The sequence below is a fragment of the Necator americanus genome, chromosome V, assembly GCF_031761385.1.
Source record: "Necator americanus strain Aroian chromosome V, whole genome shotgun sequence".
NCBI classification, from domain to species: domain Eukaryota; kingdom Metazoa; phylum Nematoda; class Chromadorea; order Rhabditida; family Ancylostomatidae; genus Necator; species Necator americanus.
In genome coordinates, this window is record NC_087375.1 from 21686737 (window position 1) to 21704472 (window position 17736).

The window sequence follows — 17736 nt, forward strand, 5'->3', positions numbered from 1 at the left end:
TGTATACGAATACTCCACCTGAAATCTGCACCACCTCAGATTCTGGGGTGACGCCTTTAACTTGACATGTATCGGGTAGATAAAACTTGTCACTCTTATGTTATGGATCGCACTAGATCACATAATTAGTGGCCGAGTATCGTAAGCACCAAAACAAACAATTAAGGTTCAGTTTACTATTAACACATGATTTCCGACCGGCATGTTGGGGCACAGGAAAACATAAGCTCATTTTAAATTTTCGCTTATTGACGTTTTTAGCTCATTAATTGAGGATATCGGAGAGTTCTTGCTAGGTTTTTGCGGGAGGGGAAAATGAAGTTGAGGGGAGGGCACTCGGTGGTGCCCTTATTTCTGGACGCTCTATCTTATTTCCTTCTCTTAGTAACTTTAGCTTTCATGTCATAGATCCTCTAATACTTATGGTAAGGTCTTATGGCCCTGACTGACTTAGTTAATTCTGTAAAATAAGGGCGCCTCTGAGTCCCCGCCCCTCCCTACTGCATTTTACCCCAAAGGATATTAAGCCTGCTCTGCAATTCCCCGAATTTGCTTGTCTCCACACACATCCTTCGGATTTTCATGTGGATTTATTGCCTCTGAAATGAGTGTTTAGTTGTTTGTTTAGTTCGCCGATTTGACCCCGGAAGACGCATGTGATAGCGACCATTGAGCGGATCGGTGTTTGTGATGTCCTTCAGCTGCTGAGGTTCGAGACACAAACAAAGTTACCCCGAAATAGATGTGGTGATAAAGCTTTTTGTAATCACATTTCACCAAGATATCTAAAATTTGATGGAGTTCCATTCACCTAATTTCACCCTCAAAAACAGTCGCTATGGGGAAGAAATCAACTACTACGAACACCGGCAATGGCAATGGAAAGACAGAAGTACTGTGACCACACAAAAAGTCCCAAAGGTAGAACTGAGATTCTATGCTGCAGGTGAACGTGAACGACCTAAAAGAGGAAGCGAAACAACTGGTAACGAAAATTCAGGGCCATTTTTTGGCTATTGAGGAGCACCGAAGGAAAGATCGAGAACTATGGAGAACATTGAATAGAAGAATAGAAAGCTTGGAAGAAGTGGTGCGTCCCTAGACTAGAAGGGGGACCGCTAATAATCTTAAAGAAGGACTGTGGCGATTCCCTATTTCCAGAAATCGGAAAGAGGAAAACGGCGCGTGGTTAAAAAACCTACAGGTTGGGCTGATCTATATGATTTTGCTCTTTTTCTTTCTGGAGTGAATCTAGACAGATGAATGATGACGGGAGATGAGGTGCTCTACGACGAAAGGCGAGATTGGCAAAATGACCCAGAGATCATTAACTGGTCGAATAAGCTGGCCAACACATGCGTTTTTAATGCATGTTCTGCAAATACACTGAAACACCAATGTTGACGTCTGAACCTCTGCAAAATCGGCGTGTGTTAGATCGTTCGATCGAAGTAGTTGTGAGGTTATGGGGGCATCGTGATTGTTTCGGGATGAAACCCAATTAAGTGAGATTCATTTAACTGCGCCGGGACAGGTAAACTGACGGATCCACGTGGTCAGGTTCACAGACCCGCAGCAGAGTTCACAGACACGACCGCTTAACTTGTGCACGTTTCTAACAAGTGGCGATTGTCGGCAGGACACTGTCAGGTCACCGAGCTCGATCGATAGCTACCAATTGGCCGTGACCGCGCCCTACGAAACACCAGTGCTGAGGGCATGCTGCTAACGAATACTTCCGTTTCTAGGCAGTAGTTTCTAGGTATTTCTGTTTTGTTTTGTAATTGTGACCCAAAATGCCTGCGATATCAACTTGTTGTACAAGTACTGGATACCCCCTGGATCTAATTATCAGATACGTGCCGTCTTTTTCTCAAAACCTTCTTTGTCCTTGGTATCGTGCACTACATCTCGTACCAAATAGTTCCTAAAATCTCTTTGCTTCTAATTTCCTTCATAATTATCATTTTTGATCTATGATATGGGAAATGCTTTTCGGAGTAGATGTAGAAGAACTGGGAAAAGGGCGATCAGTTTGCATCTTTGGTTCATACTTTTGTCCGAAGACCGTTTATATTTCTCTTCTGCTCCTAATGACTTATGAAATTACTATTACTATGTTACTTACTATGTTGTGAGTTGAATGGGACCATTAAAATCACCCAATAATATCGCTAGTGTTAACCTGAGCTTGTACACCAATAGCGTGCTCGCAAGGTTACGCCTCTCCGCATTCCTTGACCCTCTCCACTCTTCAAAGTTTTCCAGTTTAGCAAGGCCACTCTTGGATTTATAAATGTCTGTTTTATGCAAAATTATGACATTTCGTTGCAGATGTGAGTTCGCCGGGTGCAGGAAAAGCACCCGGTAAGTTAGAACTTTATGCAAATTTTGCCGTATTTCGCCCTTTGAACGACTTTGTTCGTGTTCAGATGCTGTGAAAGCTGTCCAGTGAGAAGTTGGTGACGAGATCAAAGAAACTGAACATTGTTCATATACAAACATAACGGCACTTGTTTTCCCCCCTGTTCCAATAAAGGTACTCTTATCTGCTGTTTACTAAATCCATACATAAATTTCCAAGTAGAGAAAAATCGGGAAGAAAATTGAAAAAAATCTTCATTTTATTGAGCTTGCTCTTGTTTTTTTTTTTAAATTGTCTTGGCGTTGAGCGTTTATGGGTCACGACAGATATAGATGTCGTAGTGGCTGTTGATTAAGCGTTGGCTTCTCGTCTTTGGGACTGGTATAGATAGATGCATTATCCATAAAATCCATATCTTCAAGGAAAGGCGCAAACGCATAAGGTGTGCCTTTTTCAAGGACCTGCAAAGGAAACAATTTATGAGATGAACTGTGATAATTACTGAAGGGTAAATAGTGAGGAAATAATTGGTGAACTGAAGCAACCTTGAGGTAAAGAAAAACTTACCTCGCGATCGATTTTCCCTAGTAAACCAAATTTAGCGAGAGCTTGCAGCTGATTCATACCGGCTGTTAATCCAGTGATGCCTCGGTTCATGTTGATGGATTGAGCTAACTTAAATATATAGTTATGCTTAGAAGTAGTCTAATTCAACTTTTGTATTATTTGAAAGGAAAATGTGCACATAGAAATCAAAACGTAGAAATCTTCACTGAGCACTAGGTTGAGGAATAAGACGTGAGCGTTTTTTTGAAGCACATAAAAATAGGAAATTTTTCCGAAATGATCTACATTAATCGAGAGACAATCCCTTCCTCCACAAGATATTCCTGTTATGACTTTTTAATTTTACTGGCTCTTACTTCTTCAAATCATGATAGTGAAGTTTCAAACGGACAAAACGGAGCTTCTTTGGAGCACTGCCCGCTTCTTGCGTTTAATCAAGACGATAAAGTGGCTGAGGAGGAGATTGGTGTTGCATACGGAGAAGGATAAATGCTTAAAAAATAGCAGTTGCCTTAATTTCTCGTCTTCGCTCGTCCAGAATAGGATTTGGACCACAAAGAAAGATAGGACACCGGTATCAAACGCCGGTCAAATTTTACGTCGAGTGGCCGATCGTGAAAGAGAACGAAGCAAAAAATTGGATGCTTAAGAAAGTTTTGGAATAAAATTTCTGGGAAATGTCAAATAAAAAAGTCAATAGCAACTAGTTAAATGGTATCGTAAAGGCACTTGTGGGAAATAAAATCAAATTCCAGAGGATATGTCAATAAATATAGCGCGTTTCATAGAAAAGTCTCTTGGACGAATTTATAGAATTTCTGGAGCGGAATTCGAATTCAGATTACTGAAAATCTTTCGTTCAAAGTTTCAGAAACGTTGCAATCAACTATCAAAATAGGGGAAAATCTCCACGTTCTCAGAAGTGGGCTTCTTCACTAAAATCTTAACAGAACGACAGAAGGCATCCAAGAACTCGAGAACAGATAAAATCTAATTCTCCTGTACACAGTTGAATAGAAGTGTTAGCAATTAGCAATTTTTTTTTGAAGCAGGAGTCTTAGTACAGCAGGAACTCAGCTCTGAGTGATTTCCAGCCCAACGATTCCCATTAGATTTTGATGGCATAACTTAAATTTCCGCCTACCTGCATCATTTTTCCAGCAATTTCGCGCGCTTTTCCTACATGTCGACCCATGTAGTGGATGTGATCGATCACTTCAGCGGCTACGAAATCGATAGTGATTGTGACCAGGATCACTCCGAAGACAATAAAGATCACCAAGTAGATCACATTGATGCTTGGCTGCAGAATCCACACCTTTTTTCTCTTCTATGATGAGGTTTTCGTATTTCATCACAGGTATTATTTAAACGATTTGTAATTTCTTCGTTAATTTTCAGGAAGATCTATTTCTACAATAAAAGCACCAAGGAACAGAAAAATAAGGAATCTGCTAAGAAAAAGGTTCAAAAAATAAAATGATGCCCACCATTAAATCACCAAATCCAATGGTAAATATCGAAGTGAAACTAAAATAAATTGCGTCACGGAACTGCAGATCAGCGTAGTGGTGGAAAAGAAGACCACCGATTACTGGATAAAAGCAAAGAATAGAGAGAAATAATCCAGTAGGCACGGCCATCGACTGAAAAATCAGATTTGTTGGTGTCTGTCAAAGTTCGTAAGGAAGGGACAATTGCGTTCTTGACAAGTTAATTAATGGGGACACGAGGGCTGGTCTTAGTCGTCATCTTCTTTAAAGGCATCACCCCACGAATCTGAGGTGGTGCGGATTCCAGGTGGAGTATTCGTATACGGGATCGTAAATTAGGGAAAGGGGGGTGATCGCGTCCATTTCTTCCTAATTGCCGTAAAAAAACGTCCCGGAAGATACGGCTTCGAGCTTTTTTACGGCAATTAGGAAGAAATGGACGGAATCAACCCCTTCTCCATAATCTACTATCCCGTATACGAATACTCCACCTGAAATCCGTACCACCTCAGATTCGTGCGGTGATGCCTTTAATTGCCAACATCTAGAAATATTGGCGGTACATTTTTCACTCGCACTTCTTATGTTTCATTACGCCTTCCAAGCGGAAAACCAGACGACTATCTGTTAGGTTTATGCATTTTCCTGAATTAGATTTGAAAAAAATTGAAAATTATAGCAAGCATTCGATTAAACGACAAGTTTACTGTTAAGCACGCGTTTTAGTTAATTAGTCAAATGTTCTAAAAATGTGCTAATCTCCATGCAAAGTCTCAAATGATTGTTTGGATTCATCGCACAGATAAATATTAATACATGTCAACGTAATAATACTAGTAATAAATACAGTATTCACGGGATATAAAGGAATGAGGAGCGCAGAGCGCCTCCTACCTCGTCAAACCAGATGGTCACACCTCTGCTGAGAAATTTCCCCGTATCTGCCATTGTAACCAATGCTAAAGGCATTCCTACAATTCCATAGATGATCAGCAACATCCTTCCTAACTCGGAAGCGGGGCAAACATTACCATATCCTTAAAAGACTTTTTTTTGCAATAACCTGCAAATTTTTTAATTGCGCAAACACTCACCCACAGGAATTATGGTAGTTGTTGTGAAGAGAACAGCAGCTGAAAATGTCCAAATATCCTTATCGTGCGTGCCATTGGAGAGGTGCGTCTCGAATACGTGGGCGTAGTGGGGGTTTTCGAACAGCGTCAACATGTTCCCAATATACGCATCGACTATCCCTTCGATATCTCTGTTACTTTGGCTGATGTTGGAAAAGAAGTCCTAGAAATTAAACGTAATTGAATTTTCTTTCCATAGTCCATGTTCCGAGAAAATTATCAGAAAATTGCTTATGAATCAAAAAGATGGCTTCTCGTCAATAAAATTAAGAGGGTATTGAATTTATCAAGCCCGAATATTCAAATTAAATTAAATCAATTATCCACTCAATACCTCTGTGTTTGAAATATTAGCATAATGAATCTATTAAAAGGACGAATAAGCACGCTCGGAATATCCTTTACTTGAACAGATCAAAGAAATGAGAAGTATCTGGTTGAAAATAATTGTATTTTCCAGCTAATTTGAGTAAATCATCAGAAAGAGGTTTATCATGCATAAAAAACCAAGAACACCTACTTCCTTAACCTTTTCGAACATTTTCAACGCTTGCTCTCGCATGTGAAGCTCAATTGGTCGTTCTATAGCTTGGAACAACAATGCCCCAAGGACAATATATGCTATGCAGGTGATGACGAGTCCGAGATGCAGAAAAACAGCACGAAGACGCTGAAAAACCTGTAAGATAACTGAAGTGAAGATAATTAGCAAGAAAAGAGGGAATTTACCAATCTGTCCCACAGATTGGAACTCGAGCCCTCGGTAGCGTTCATTGTGTTGTGACTCGTAGTGGATTATCACCAATTAGCAAGCAATAGATCAACGACTAAATTACGCCAGGAAGAACTTACGAAAATGAGTCAAGAAGCTATTCATCGACGGTTAAACAAATAGTGGTAGGTTTCCGTAGCAGATACTGGATGCCGATGTTGTTTCGTTAAGCATAGCTAGTCTTTGCCACAAATCTATTAGCTCTATGGATACGATGGCAATTAAAGTGCATTGAAATAAATAACTTTTAGTAGATCCACGTCTCGACTTGAAATGTGTACTTCTGGATTTTCCGAGGTAACCAAGGTCAAGCACATGGGACGAATGGAAGTTTGAAGAGGATGAGAACAAAATGAAAAAATGACCTCTGTCAATTTTGGACTGGACAAGGAAATATGATGTTGTAAGTCACATGTTTGACGTTTCTCAAGTTTTGTGGTCCGAAAATTGGCTCTTGTGATACTTTTTTTTTTGTGCGCTGGGTCAAATTTGTTATTGATTTTTATTTCGGCTGACGTTTCGGCATCACCCTTTCCATAGTCTGAAAACGTTAAACGCAGGTGTAATAATCCCTCCTCAAACCCCTTGTCATATCAAAAGACTTTATTTTATAGACTTTTAACAGAAAAAAATAATCATAAAATGTCAGATGAGTCCTCTTAAAACGCTCCTAACCTAGCTGACCACATGGATGGAGTGGTCAGAGATGAGTCAAGTGCATAATGAGCCAATGGTTTATGATCTGACTGGTCAAAATCCACAAAGTTACCCTCAAGCTTTGTGGTCAGTGGCCTAGTGATGCCATGTTGCTCATATATCAGTGCAGATCCATACTAGTAATTTTTGCTATATATCGAAAGTGGTTCCAACGTACTACGCGACAGAGTGTTGGGTTTGCGTCTGAAGCTACGCCGAATGAGTATGTTCGATGCTTCTTTTCCGACCAGCATTCAGGGAAACCCATCTAAGAACGGCTTCGCTTAGGTACATAAAGCTTTGTATCCCTCGCTGTACTCCGTCTCATATAACTTGGATGTGTTCACAGAAATAGTCCGGGTGGCTCGTTAGCATGTCAGGCGTATGGACGAACTACACAGTCAGACGTTCTACAGAGCCTATCAAAAGAACGTTAACAAACTAAGTGTCTTAGCGAATTTTGCTCACCATAACATCCAGAATAAAAAAGTACAGGCATGAACCTTCGTGACGCATTTCTGTGATGATGGTTGATAAAACAACCTCAAAGTACGGCGATTGCACCATCAAAGAAAGCGCGGCAGAATATCCACAAATATTATCTAAACCGTTTGGCCTGAAATGTCCGCAGGAGGGTTTAGGACAGATGCAAATGATTTCTAAAAAAAAAAGTGGAATTGAACCACACATGTAGGTTTGCATGTGCACATATGTGTACAATTCGATGTCATGCGGCTCTTTCTGCTTAATTTGATGGCAATTTGTGGATGTTATTAGTAGATTTGTGGATTAAATCTCTTTTCCTTCAGTCGCTTAATATCTAACGGCGATTCTTCAATTAACGTCATCTAAACATCTGCTGATCAATGTCAACTATTGTCTTAAGGGCCAACCTCTGCGAAAACACTCGTAAGAAACAACAAATAGCAGTTCAACAAGCTCTTTCTCGGACTACTTGTTCCAAACCAAGAAACATCGTGCTTAGCGCTTTACCTCGTCTGCCAATTATTTCGTGAATGACCCCTAACGGGCTGATAGGATAAGGCAGAAAACAAGGATTTAGGGGTGTTCAGTCAATGCTGAGCCGATCTCTGAGATCAATGCGGTTCACTTGCGTCTCTCAATGCATTTCGTGAAACGGAAGGCTCAGACATTCAAAACAGTCAACTGGATTTGTAAAAGTAGGAAGGAAACTTTGTTTTTGACAATTTTGATACCCAGAGAATTGAATCAGTTTTTCATTTCTCAATAAACGTTACTTTTAGGCAGAGGAGTATAAGTACCAGTATCAAATTAGGAACATCATCCTCTAATTTCATGAAAAGGAAATGAAGGGCTAAAAATTTGTTCTTAACCAAAGAATTAATGAAACTCAAGTGATAATTAAGTTTAAAGAAACATCAATTTTGACTGTAGGGGTCAGAAAACAGTGAATTCAAGAAATCCTTTCCTCTCGCGAACTCTCCTCTCTAAAAGGAAAGCTCCGAAGAAATTGCCAGTTCTCTTCGAAGTATAAATCTAAAGCGCCTGACATTTAGAGGAAGAAAAAACAGTGGCCATCAGGGAAGAAAAGAAAACGAATCTCGACTGAGAGGTTCTTCTGGAGCGGAATAAACGACCCGAATGCACATGCATACACACAACTCGGAGCCAGACAAGTGCCAAGGTGGTCCTAGGCTGGCCAAGTAAACAAGAATTACTTGGCTTCAATGTGGCCAGATCTACCAATTGCAATTTGCTCGACTCACCCGCGGGGTCTCGAAAGTCATAGACACGCAACCAGGAGTAATAAACCCCCGTCAACTCACTTCAGCCGCATGAGACGTTCAGAAATGTGGAAAACATCGGTCATTTTACGTAAAGTGATGGAGATGTGAAGATAATTAGCATAGCTTCAGTGAACTTGCCCTCTTTATCCCTTTAGTCGTGAAGGTAAAGGAATTTGCGATGAGGAGGAATGAAAATGGAGTGAAAGTGAAGCAAAAGCAAGATCTGTCTGGGTCCTATTATGCGTAATAGCTTCCCGTTCCAGTTGTTATACGCGCTGATGCAGGGCTGTGCCACCTCAACGATACACACTTGTCACAGCCGACCACCCCTGGGTAAAGTACTCGAGATGAGCTCATCGTGTTCAATGTGCTGAAGTCTGGATTTCCGGCGAATCACATATGTAAGGAAGTTCGCATGCAACTGCTTATTATTTCAGTTCCCCTAAGTGGAACCTGTGCTGCATGACACTTCCAATTTTCGAGCGTCTCTTTAGGGATTTATTTTTCATGCTCAAATACCTCAAGGTGAAGTTCTTGCTTATTCGAAGAAGCGTTGAATAAGGCAGAAACCTATTTTGACCCAGTAGAAATGAACGGTCAAATGCCTCTCTATAATATTGAAAACATAAGGAAACGTTCGCTTAGTCGTATACAGCAACGAATCTTGAAAGCACAAATTGAAATTAGTATATAAACAGAAAAAAGACTCATTTTCTAAACATTCATCTTCACCACCAGGAACGTGGTGACCTTCATTTTGTGCACATGGTCTGAGTCTGAAACTGAAATTCTCACTGACACGTCGCGGTTGTGCCGATTCTATTCACGAACTTCTTCTTCGATCTGCTCCTTTAAATATTGTTGATTTTAAATGTCCGTTGTTGCTGGGCGAGTTTCAAAAGTCCTGAGGAGGAGCGCGAGGTCAGAAGATGAGAATGTCAGAAGAGTGCGCATAGTGCACTTGTAGAACATCGGCCGTTTTCTAAATACGCCTTAAAAAACAAAAAAAAAAAAACCTCTCCGTTCACCAGTCCAACGCTGCATGGAGAACAACTTCGAAATGTGGGGAAGGTCACTGCTTACTTTCCTCACCTCTCTTAACAAAGCACGTAGAGCATAGAAGCCTCACTGTACATGTTTTGTTAAGACAGGCAGTTTGATTCTCCTTCCCTGTATTTCTGAGGAAAAATAAAGAAATTCTTCGTTTTCTCTTCGTTCGCTACGATGAACTCATTGTCAGACATTTGCTTTTTTTGTAATTGATTTCACGTGCAAAACGTCGCATACAAGCAGGAGTTGGTTCAACTGCCCTCTTAACAAATGCGAACGAAAAAGGTAATAAATTAGCTCTCAACTCACTTGAGGTATTCCTTGTGGGGATGACTGTAGAAATTCACTCTAAAATTGTCCTTGATCTCATAACTTCTGAGCAGAAAATTCTTATATTGATGTCTCATCTCGACGCGTACTGCTAATTTTACCATCTTTCATCTGTAGAGGATAAAGTTTACGGCATTTGTCAATCCACTAAGAATGCGCCCTTAGCCTTCAACCGGACCGTTTCGCGTCCGCCAACTTCCGTCGGAATTGTTTGAGGTCTGCGAACGCGTGTACAGCCTACACAATGACTTGAGGAGGCCGGCCAATATATCAAATCAGTGTTTCTTACAGACAAGTCTGGTACCAATTTATCGACTCCGGAGGAATTGAAGGTTTTCTTTGCTTTGAGCTATCGACTGTGCAGTGGCAGTGGAGACTTACCGACTGCGCCACACTCCCTCCCACATCCATCTATATCTCATCTTATATTTGCGCTCAAAACCGGGATGTTTATGGTTGCAGGCACAAAACAGTGCTCAACCTACTCAACCTGAAACGACCCAAGTGCTGTGAGTAAGTGCACGGAACACATGTGATTACGCTGGTAATCGTGTTCACGCACTCTTATACGAGGGAGATCAAAACTATTGAAACAAGTAAAAAAGGCTGATAGGAACATTCTGCCATGGAGGACAACCGGTGATCGTATACTACAGATCAAAAATAGTGTCTCGCAACATATCCCACAAGAATTAAAAACCGTCTCGGTACGGCCGTCTTTGTGGAAGTATCTTGAGCTACCAATGGAATAAGAACTACCAGAGAGGTACGAAGGTATACTGCTCTTCAAAACGTTTGATTCTGCTGCGAACAGACCGCAACAGATTACCGTAAGCCAGGACCATAGCATAACAGAAAGAGTAACCTAGAACTTTTGGCTTCTTTTCAAATACTGTAGGTTAGGGAACACAATACCCTCTACTGAACATAATCAATAGAATATAATCAGCTGAGCATATGAAAACCAATGATGGAGATATGCATAAGTTTTTGCAAATTTAGTATTTGTTAATTGGGTCGTTCAAAGGCTAATGGATCTGAAAAAAAGAATCTCCCCATAAATCCTGCTATTCTTCAAAATTAGGATTTTCAGATGCTACGACCTGGATAACTCGCATAATTTTGAGAGATACACTGAAGCTGGAGATCAACCAACGACAGATTACTACAAGAAATGGTGGAAAAAAACAAAAGTGGACGAGTTTGCACACTGCTGCAAAGTACATAGATGTCACTTTGTAATATAATGCATTTTCAATGGTGGTCGTGCCATTTTTGCGATTGAAATGCACTTAGGAACTGCGAATTCGAATCGCTATTGAAATAATAAACGAAGAGTTTTTTGCAAGAGCAAATTTTGTTTCTGCAAACCGCTATTTCCAATAAATAATTTTGACTACTACAGTTTTCAGGATTAACTGAAATTGAAATGCGAGGAGATTGTTAGCGTAACGAACAATTTTAGAAGAGGAATTCTGTTGCTAGCGCGGGATCATTGAGTGTGCGAGGAATGCTCACTTGTGTCAGGGTGGCTAGACGGGCATGGTGCGAAAAAGCTGCGATTTCCGCATAAAAACTTGAGAAAAAGCAACCAAAAATGGATTTCACCCACAATTTCTGGATTTTTGAACCATCAAAGATAGTTTACTTAGGAAACGGAAATAAATCAGATGGAAAAAATGGAAATGTGAAGAGCCAAACGTTATGTAGAACAGCTCCAGATACGTTTCAGCTTAACTTAGATGATTGCCCGAAATCCTAGTAACCAGTCACTGCTGCCGTTGGACCACGACCTATTATCGTGCAGCTTAAAAAAGGAAAATGGATAAAAGTACATGAACCGGAATTGGATGAAAGGATGAAGTAAAGGATAAATTGGTTGGCGTTGATCAACCCCTTTGGGATGCGTTAACGCGTCCGTTTTAAACTCAGATTCGTCTGAGGTTTACGAACGCGTACGAGACCTACACAAGGACCTGCGGGGTCAAGCTGACTGGTCCCTTCTCTATCAGATCAGTGTCTACATTTAGTGGTTAGTCTTTAGTGACCTCGAACCCTCGACCGCGTATTGACGACTTTTTCCGCTGACTCGCACCAAAAAGCAAGAATAGAATAGGTCTTGGTAGTGGTTCTTTTCAGTTTTCTTTCCTCTTGTCGTACCATAATCATAACTGGGAGAATCCTTGAGAAAAACGAAGTAAAATAAAAGTACATGTTCACGACCTGTAATTGAGCCGCTCATCTTGTCTCTTACATATATCGAGGACGAGGACTAAGATTTGAGAACATAACTATGTCTTATGCTTTCCCGATTTTCTGTTACTTATTTTATTTAGTTGATATTTTTCTACTATTTTCTTCTAGAGAAGGAAATCAAAGACGCAGAATGTCGAAATATTTTACAAAACTATATTTCAAGCCTCTCATAAAACTTTCTGGATCACAAAATAACCGAAAAACAATGTTTATTCATTTATATTTACTTAAAATGCGACATCTGTGAACTGAAAAAAGTATATATCCGAGGATGTTAGACTTAAAAGTAGTGGTAATGTTCTTCCGGGAAGTTTATGGGAGGAGCATAATCCACGTATTTTCTGCGTCTTCGCTTTTCACTCTTGTCCGTGACTGGCTCTTAACATAGTCAACATTCGCTCTGCTATAATCAGGTGATCAATCCTACAACTGCACTTTTCGCAAAGTTTTCTTCTGTATTCTTACGCCGCGAACATGTGCGAAAAGACACACCTATCACTGGTTTTGGACAATTAGGCTTCTTTAGTTCCTGAAAAAAAAACCAAATAATTCACTCAGTGATGAACAAAAGCAAAAAACAAAAAGATTGAAATTTCGAAATTTCCTAACGGCAATGTCCTGCTGCTTCCCCATCACATATGCGCTGTGATGACGCATAGAATTTTTTTTCTGAATTTTTGAGTAATTCACTTTAAAGCTTTCTGCAAAGCCCAACATTTTCATGTGAAGCATAGATTGAAGGCGAATTTAATGAATTAACACATGATTGATAATTAAGCAATTAAAATCAAGTAGAAAGTAGAAATGAGCAATTAATTATTGAGTATGGATGAACATTTACAAAAACCACATGTTAGATTTCTTCCCACCATCTGAGTCCTCAGCAGGAACCATCCAAATTAGGAAGTTTATCTTTCGAATGCTGCATATTTTAGTCTTATACGCACGATACTCACGCAAATGGATTATCACCACATCTAAGATTGCGCAGACTTAGAATGGTAAAACGAAGTTAGCAAAAAAGAAGCTTCAAAAAGACGATTGTATAGGCGGCTCTCAGAAGTAACGCGCATTCTAAAATAGCCTTGAGATATGAACGGAATGCATCTGTTTCTGGATAGCTAAGGATCTATTTGATTAGCTTTTCTTCTTATCTGAGGTATTCATTAGCCCCCAGCCAGTGAAGAATTGAGTGCTGGTGAGCCACCTGCTGCGAAAATTAAGAGAAATAGTGAAGCAGTAACAAAAACCTCAGTTTACCTTGTGCGACCTATGTGAAGACGAAGGAACCGAGACATTTGTATACTCACTAGAAAGGCTCTAAAACGAAAGCATTTTAGATATCCAGAAATAAAAGAGATTTTTAGGCGGATCTCCGAATATCTCTTTGTCTGACATTGTCTCTTTCAAAGTTGTATGAAACCATCTTCTCACCTCATCCTCATTCAACAGCAGTGGAACTGATACAAGTTTAGCTCTATGTATGATTGCATCTGGGTACGGTCCAATCACCCTTCTGGGTACCTGGCAAAAAATTGTTGCTCACGATTTTTAGAAGAAGTATTTAGTAACATGAAAAGGAAACAGACTGATGGTTTATCGATTTGGACGAATAGCTCTTCACTTCCCACGCTTTTTGCTGCAGTATGTTTTGAGGATGGAGATCCGGTTCCACTCTGAAGTGAGTTACCTCCACAGAGATCTGTGTACTGTAATATTTCTAATCCGAACATCTGATATCTCTTCCAGTAGGTGAGCACTACTCTTGGTCTCATCCAGTTTTGCAGTGCCGATACTTGGTTTAGGCTGTAAAGAACAAAAATTACACTTGGACACTGTAGAAATTTTAAATCGCACTAAATCACAGATTTGTATGAAGCCGTCGATTTGCTGCGATCAATTGGTTCCGTGATTTCTTCTGCAGTGGCTAAGAATTCCTTCAACAAACACAAATTCCATGTAATTTAAAAACAAAATCGTTATAAACGTGCGTCACCTACAGGCTTCGACGGTACTTTCTCTTTAGACTTTGTTTCCGTCGCGCTTGTCTGTTCTCGTTGTTGTTGAAGGCTAAATGATGCGTTACGGTATTGAGGCGAGCTGTGAAAGCTGTGAAAAATGGTGAGAATTATCCGAAGTATGTCTTCAAAGGCAGCGCACCGCGAAATCGACGAACTCAGGATCCTACCACGATTGATTAGAGGCGGCGGTGTAGTCCACTAGTACGAACATAATCATGTTCTACTTTACTAACAATAGAGAAAAGGGCACAACGATCACATCGATCATCGATCGATCATCACACAGCATCACGCAAGACATTTTGGAACTCCCTGTGTGATCCTCCCAACGATGCAACCTATCACGCTAGCAGAAGAGCGGCGGTCTGCAGCGTTTCTGCAGTTGAGTGGGCGGAACAGCTCTGTTACTCTGAGCTGAGCTATATCAATTGCATTGCGCACGTTGGATGACGAAGGCGAAAGTTCTATCACGTAATAAGTTGCATCGTTGGGGAGAGTGTCGCAACCGAGACTGTCTCACACGCTTTTTTCCGGATTATTTGGTAGAATTGATCAAGCTCATGTTGGTGAACTATACTCCTCTTTCTTCATCGCGTATTTGAGGAGAGGTTCCGACATCGCCAATGTCACGATACGCAGACTTTAAGGCTCCGACTAACGATTAACAACGCTGTTTTTAGCAGAGTCTCTAGCGCTAGTTTAAGAAAGATCTTTGATATAAAACAGACAAAACTCTACCACGCTGCAGTAAGAAAGATCGATACTAATATGCGATGATAAAAATAGAAGCAACTATCGGTGAATTGAAGCAAAACCGAATATGACATTATCGTGTAATTGAGAAACTCGATACCGATATTAAGGCACTGTAAAAACTTCGACTTACTTTGGATATTTGATATGCTCCTTGCTGGAACCGTAAGGTGTTATGACGAATTCTTTGGAGAAAGTTTCTAGAAACATTTCCAAAGCAATTTGACGAAAATCAGTTAGGAACAGCAATTCACATACTAGCTTCAAGTTCATCGCGCTCCTTCGCTCGCTCCTGATCTCGCAAGCGCTTCCTTTCCTGTTTCAAAGCTCTTGCTTTCTAAATGTTTCCCTCCTTTTTGACATCAGTGGTTTGTAACTTAGAGAAACCTCTCACCACAACTTCAAGTTCTTCAACTCTTTTGTTGAAAAATTTCCATTTTTTACGATCTTGTAATCGCATTTGGTTAATAGCTGCGTAGTGATCCTGGATTTACAAAAATAATCTATTTTCTTTCGCCCATGTAAGAATGACACAAGAGCTAATTATTAATGAGGGCAGTTCCGCTAGTTCTGCTCCTGGTAGATAGAGTCAGCGTGCACAAGGATCGTATACTTCACAGAACATTAAAAATTCTCTTCTCTTATCTCTTATCTGAGGGTTTACATACATCTAACATCATCTGACCCGCCTTTCGAAGAAGACAAAAGTAACTCGCTCTGATAGGATAGGAAAGTTTAAGCGTCTCACGAAACTGACAGTATAAGGATCTCTGAGCGATAGAGGTAGGGCGGTAGTTCCGCGGATCTTCCTCACTGGAGGGATCACAGCCGGTTAGTCGCGAGACCATGTGACGCGTCCCCAGGTGGCAGACAGGAGGCTAATCGCAGAGCAGAAGCGACCCTGTGTCTGCCCTGACACGGAGGTGGATTCGGGAGCGAACACCCTGTTTCTGCTGCGCCAAAATGGGTTCATGTTTTTGTGTCCCGCACTTCAGCCAGGCGAAAAGTCTGCAATCAAGTGACAGTGTTGGGGGGGGGGGGGGCGGGCATGTGGCGCGCTCCGAATGTTCTAGTCACGATCCAACTGCAACAGAAAACATTAAAATAAAAACGAAAAACATAGGAAATACACAAAATAAACCAAAAATCAAAAAAGTGAAAAAAGAAAACTTCCAGTTCTTTGAAAATAATATTAATTCTGGTAGAGCAAAGTAAACCTATCTCTCAGAATAAATTTCTAATCCCAAAGGACAGATCTGATGCAAGTTTGGGGACGATTCAGTGATTTTCGGAATAGAAAAGCTCGAAATACCGTTTGTCAATTGATTTTTGCCCGTTAACGTACTTGCATCAGCCTAATGCATAGTTTCTTTTTGATACGTCTGCATGGTTTTGCATTCCCATCAGATATTATCACCCTATCTATCTGTCTTCCTGCATACGTTTTCATACTCCGTTGCACGATGTGAGCATCCATGTTGGCATTTAATTATCTTAGGTCCAAGCATATCTCATGCCTTACCTCTGGCAGCTTAGGGCTCCAGGCGTTTGTATGGCATTATTATCAACCATAGCTTCTAATTCGCCATCTTAGAATGAACAAACGATAATATGCGAGAATGAAAAATGCTGATATCCAATGATTACCGGTGGACGTTTGTTTTCTGTTTTATTTTGTGAGCAGTCAATCATTTTCACGTTTGAGTAGACTAAGATCGGTGATACAAAGCGACTTTCCCTTTATCTATTAAGGGCTCGTTCTTGTTTCGTTCACTGCGAGGTGATGTTCAATAACAAACAATAATGTAATAGCCATTCAACAGATTAGATTTTATGAAAAAAAAAACCCAGGGAGTTGAAATCCACTCATATACGTCTGAAAAGAGATATTGAGCTTTGACAATTTCAGTTAATTTGCAGTTTGCTTGCAAGTTAGTAAGTTAAGATTACAAGCTCCATAAGTGTTCCTAGCTACTTATTGTGGCAGCAACAAGGAAGAGGACTCCTTCTTTCACCGCCCTCTAAGTTTCCTGTTCTTTTCTAGAATACTTTTTTAACAATTTCGAGAACCAAGATCAAGTTATTTTTAGGACGAAGTTTAAGCGAAGTACTATGTGTCTAAGTTCTCGAGGACGAGAAATCGCTAGTTTTGCCTTGTCGCCAGGTAGAAGAGGTCTGTGTACTACAGCAATGCTCCCTTTTTTAGTTGGACGTTCCAGAGTTTCGTAATCTCACGTTCAACCTCAAATTTACTGTGTGTTTCAGGGTAGCGAATGCTTGGACCGCTTGTCTGACGCGTTCGGTTCATAGTTTTGCAGCGATGCCTGCTGCCTTCTCGAATCCCCCTCCCTCTAAGGCAGAAGTCCAATCGCGTACCTGTATTTTTCGAAGTACTTCCGTGATTTCAGCCTTTGCTTCAGCTACCGTTCTCTGCCAATGGTAGATACTCGTTCGACACAGTGTAAAAAAAATCTAGTCTCTTCTGAACTTACAGGTTCACGATCGTCTTGCTTAGATATTAAATTTCCCAT

The 17736-nt window shown here is 40.5% G+C and overlaps 4 protein-coding genes across 5 annotated transcripts; 1 reads left to right on the forward strand and 3 right to left on the reverse strand.

The window, feature by feature from the left end:
- Nucleotides 1-838: 838 nt before the first annotated feature.
- Nucleotides 839-2455, forward strand: RB195_014772 (uncharacterized protein; the record flags this gene model as incomplete). The annotated part of the gene is made up of 5 exons (XM_064205177.1): nt 839-892; nt 947-1090; nt 1162-1204; nt 2335-2367; nt 2433-2455. The coding sequence occupies 5 exons, from the start codon at nt 839-841 to the stop codon at nt 2453-2455; spliced, it is 297 nt and encodes a 98-aa protein (XP_064061058.1).
- Nucleotides 2456-2682: 227 nt separating this feature from the next.
- Nucleotides 2683-6332, reverse strand: RB195_014773 (uncharacterized protein; the record flags this gene model as incomplete). The annotated part of the gene is made up of 8 exons (XM_013441466.2): nt 2683-2826; nt 2933-3040; nt 4077-4235; nt 4423-4578; nt 5320-5462; nt 5520-5721; nt 6079-6228; nt 6288-6332. The coding sequence occupies 8 exons, from the start codon at nt 6330-6332 to the stop codon at nt 2683-2685; spliced, it is 1107 nt and encodes a 368-aa protein (XP_013296920.1).
- Nucleotides 6333-9509: 3177 nt separating this feature from the next.
- On the reverse strand, nt 9510-10279 carry RB195_014774 (uncharacterized protein; the record flags this gene model as incomplete). The annotated part of the gene is made up of 4 exons (XM_064205178.1): nt 9510-9571; nt 9627-9644; nt 9812-9891; nt 10155-10279. 4 exons carry the CDS (start codon nt 10277-10279, stop codon nt 9510-9512), a joined length of 285 nt encoding a protein of 94 aa, XP_064061059.1.
- A 2432-nt stretch (nt 10280-12711) lies between these two features.
- RB195_014775 (uncharacterized protein) lies at nt 12712-17736 on the reverse strand (the record flags this gene model as incomplete). 2 transcript variants are annotated; one of them, XM_064205179.1, is made up of 13 exons in its annotated part: nt 12712-12809; nt 12924-12960; nt 13692-13751; nt 13866-13955; nt 14021-14107; nt 14163-14237; nt 14297-14368; nt 14432-14501; nt 15339-15405; nt 15464-15542; nt 15600-15689; nt 17582-17635; nt 17698-17736. In XM_064205179.1, 13 exons carry the CDS (start codon nt 17734-17736, stop codon nt 12712-12714), a joined length of 918 nt encoding a protein of 305 aa, XP_064061060.1. The 2 variants fall into 2 exon arrangements, with proteins under 2 accessions (XP_064061060.1, XP_064061061.1); XM_064205180.1 differs by having other exon boundaries at nt 12867-12960.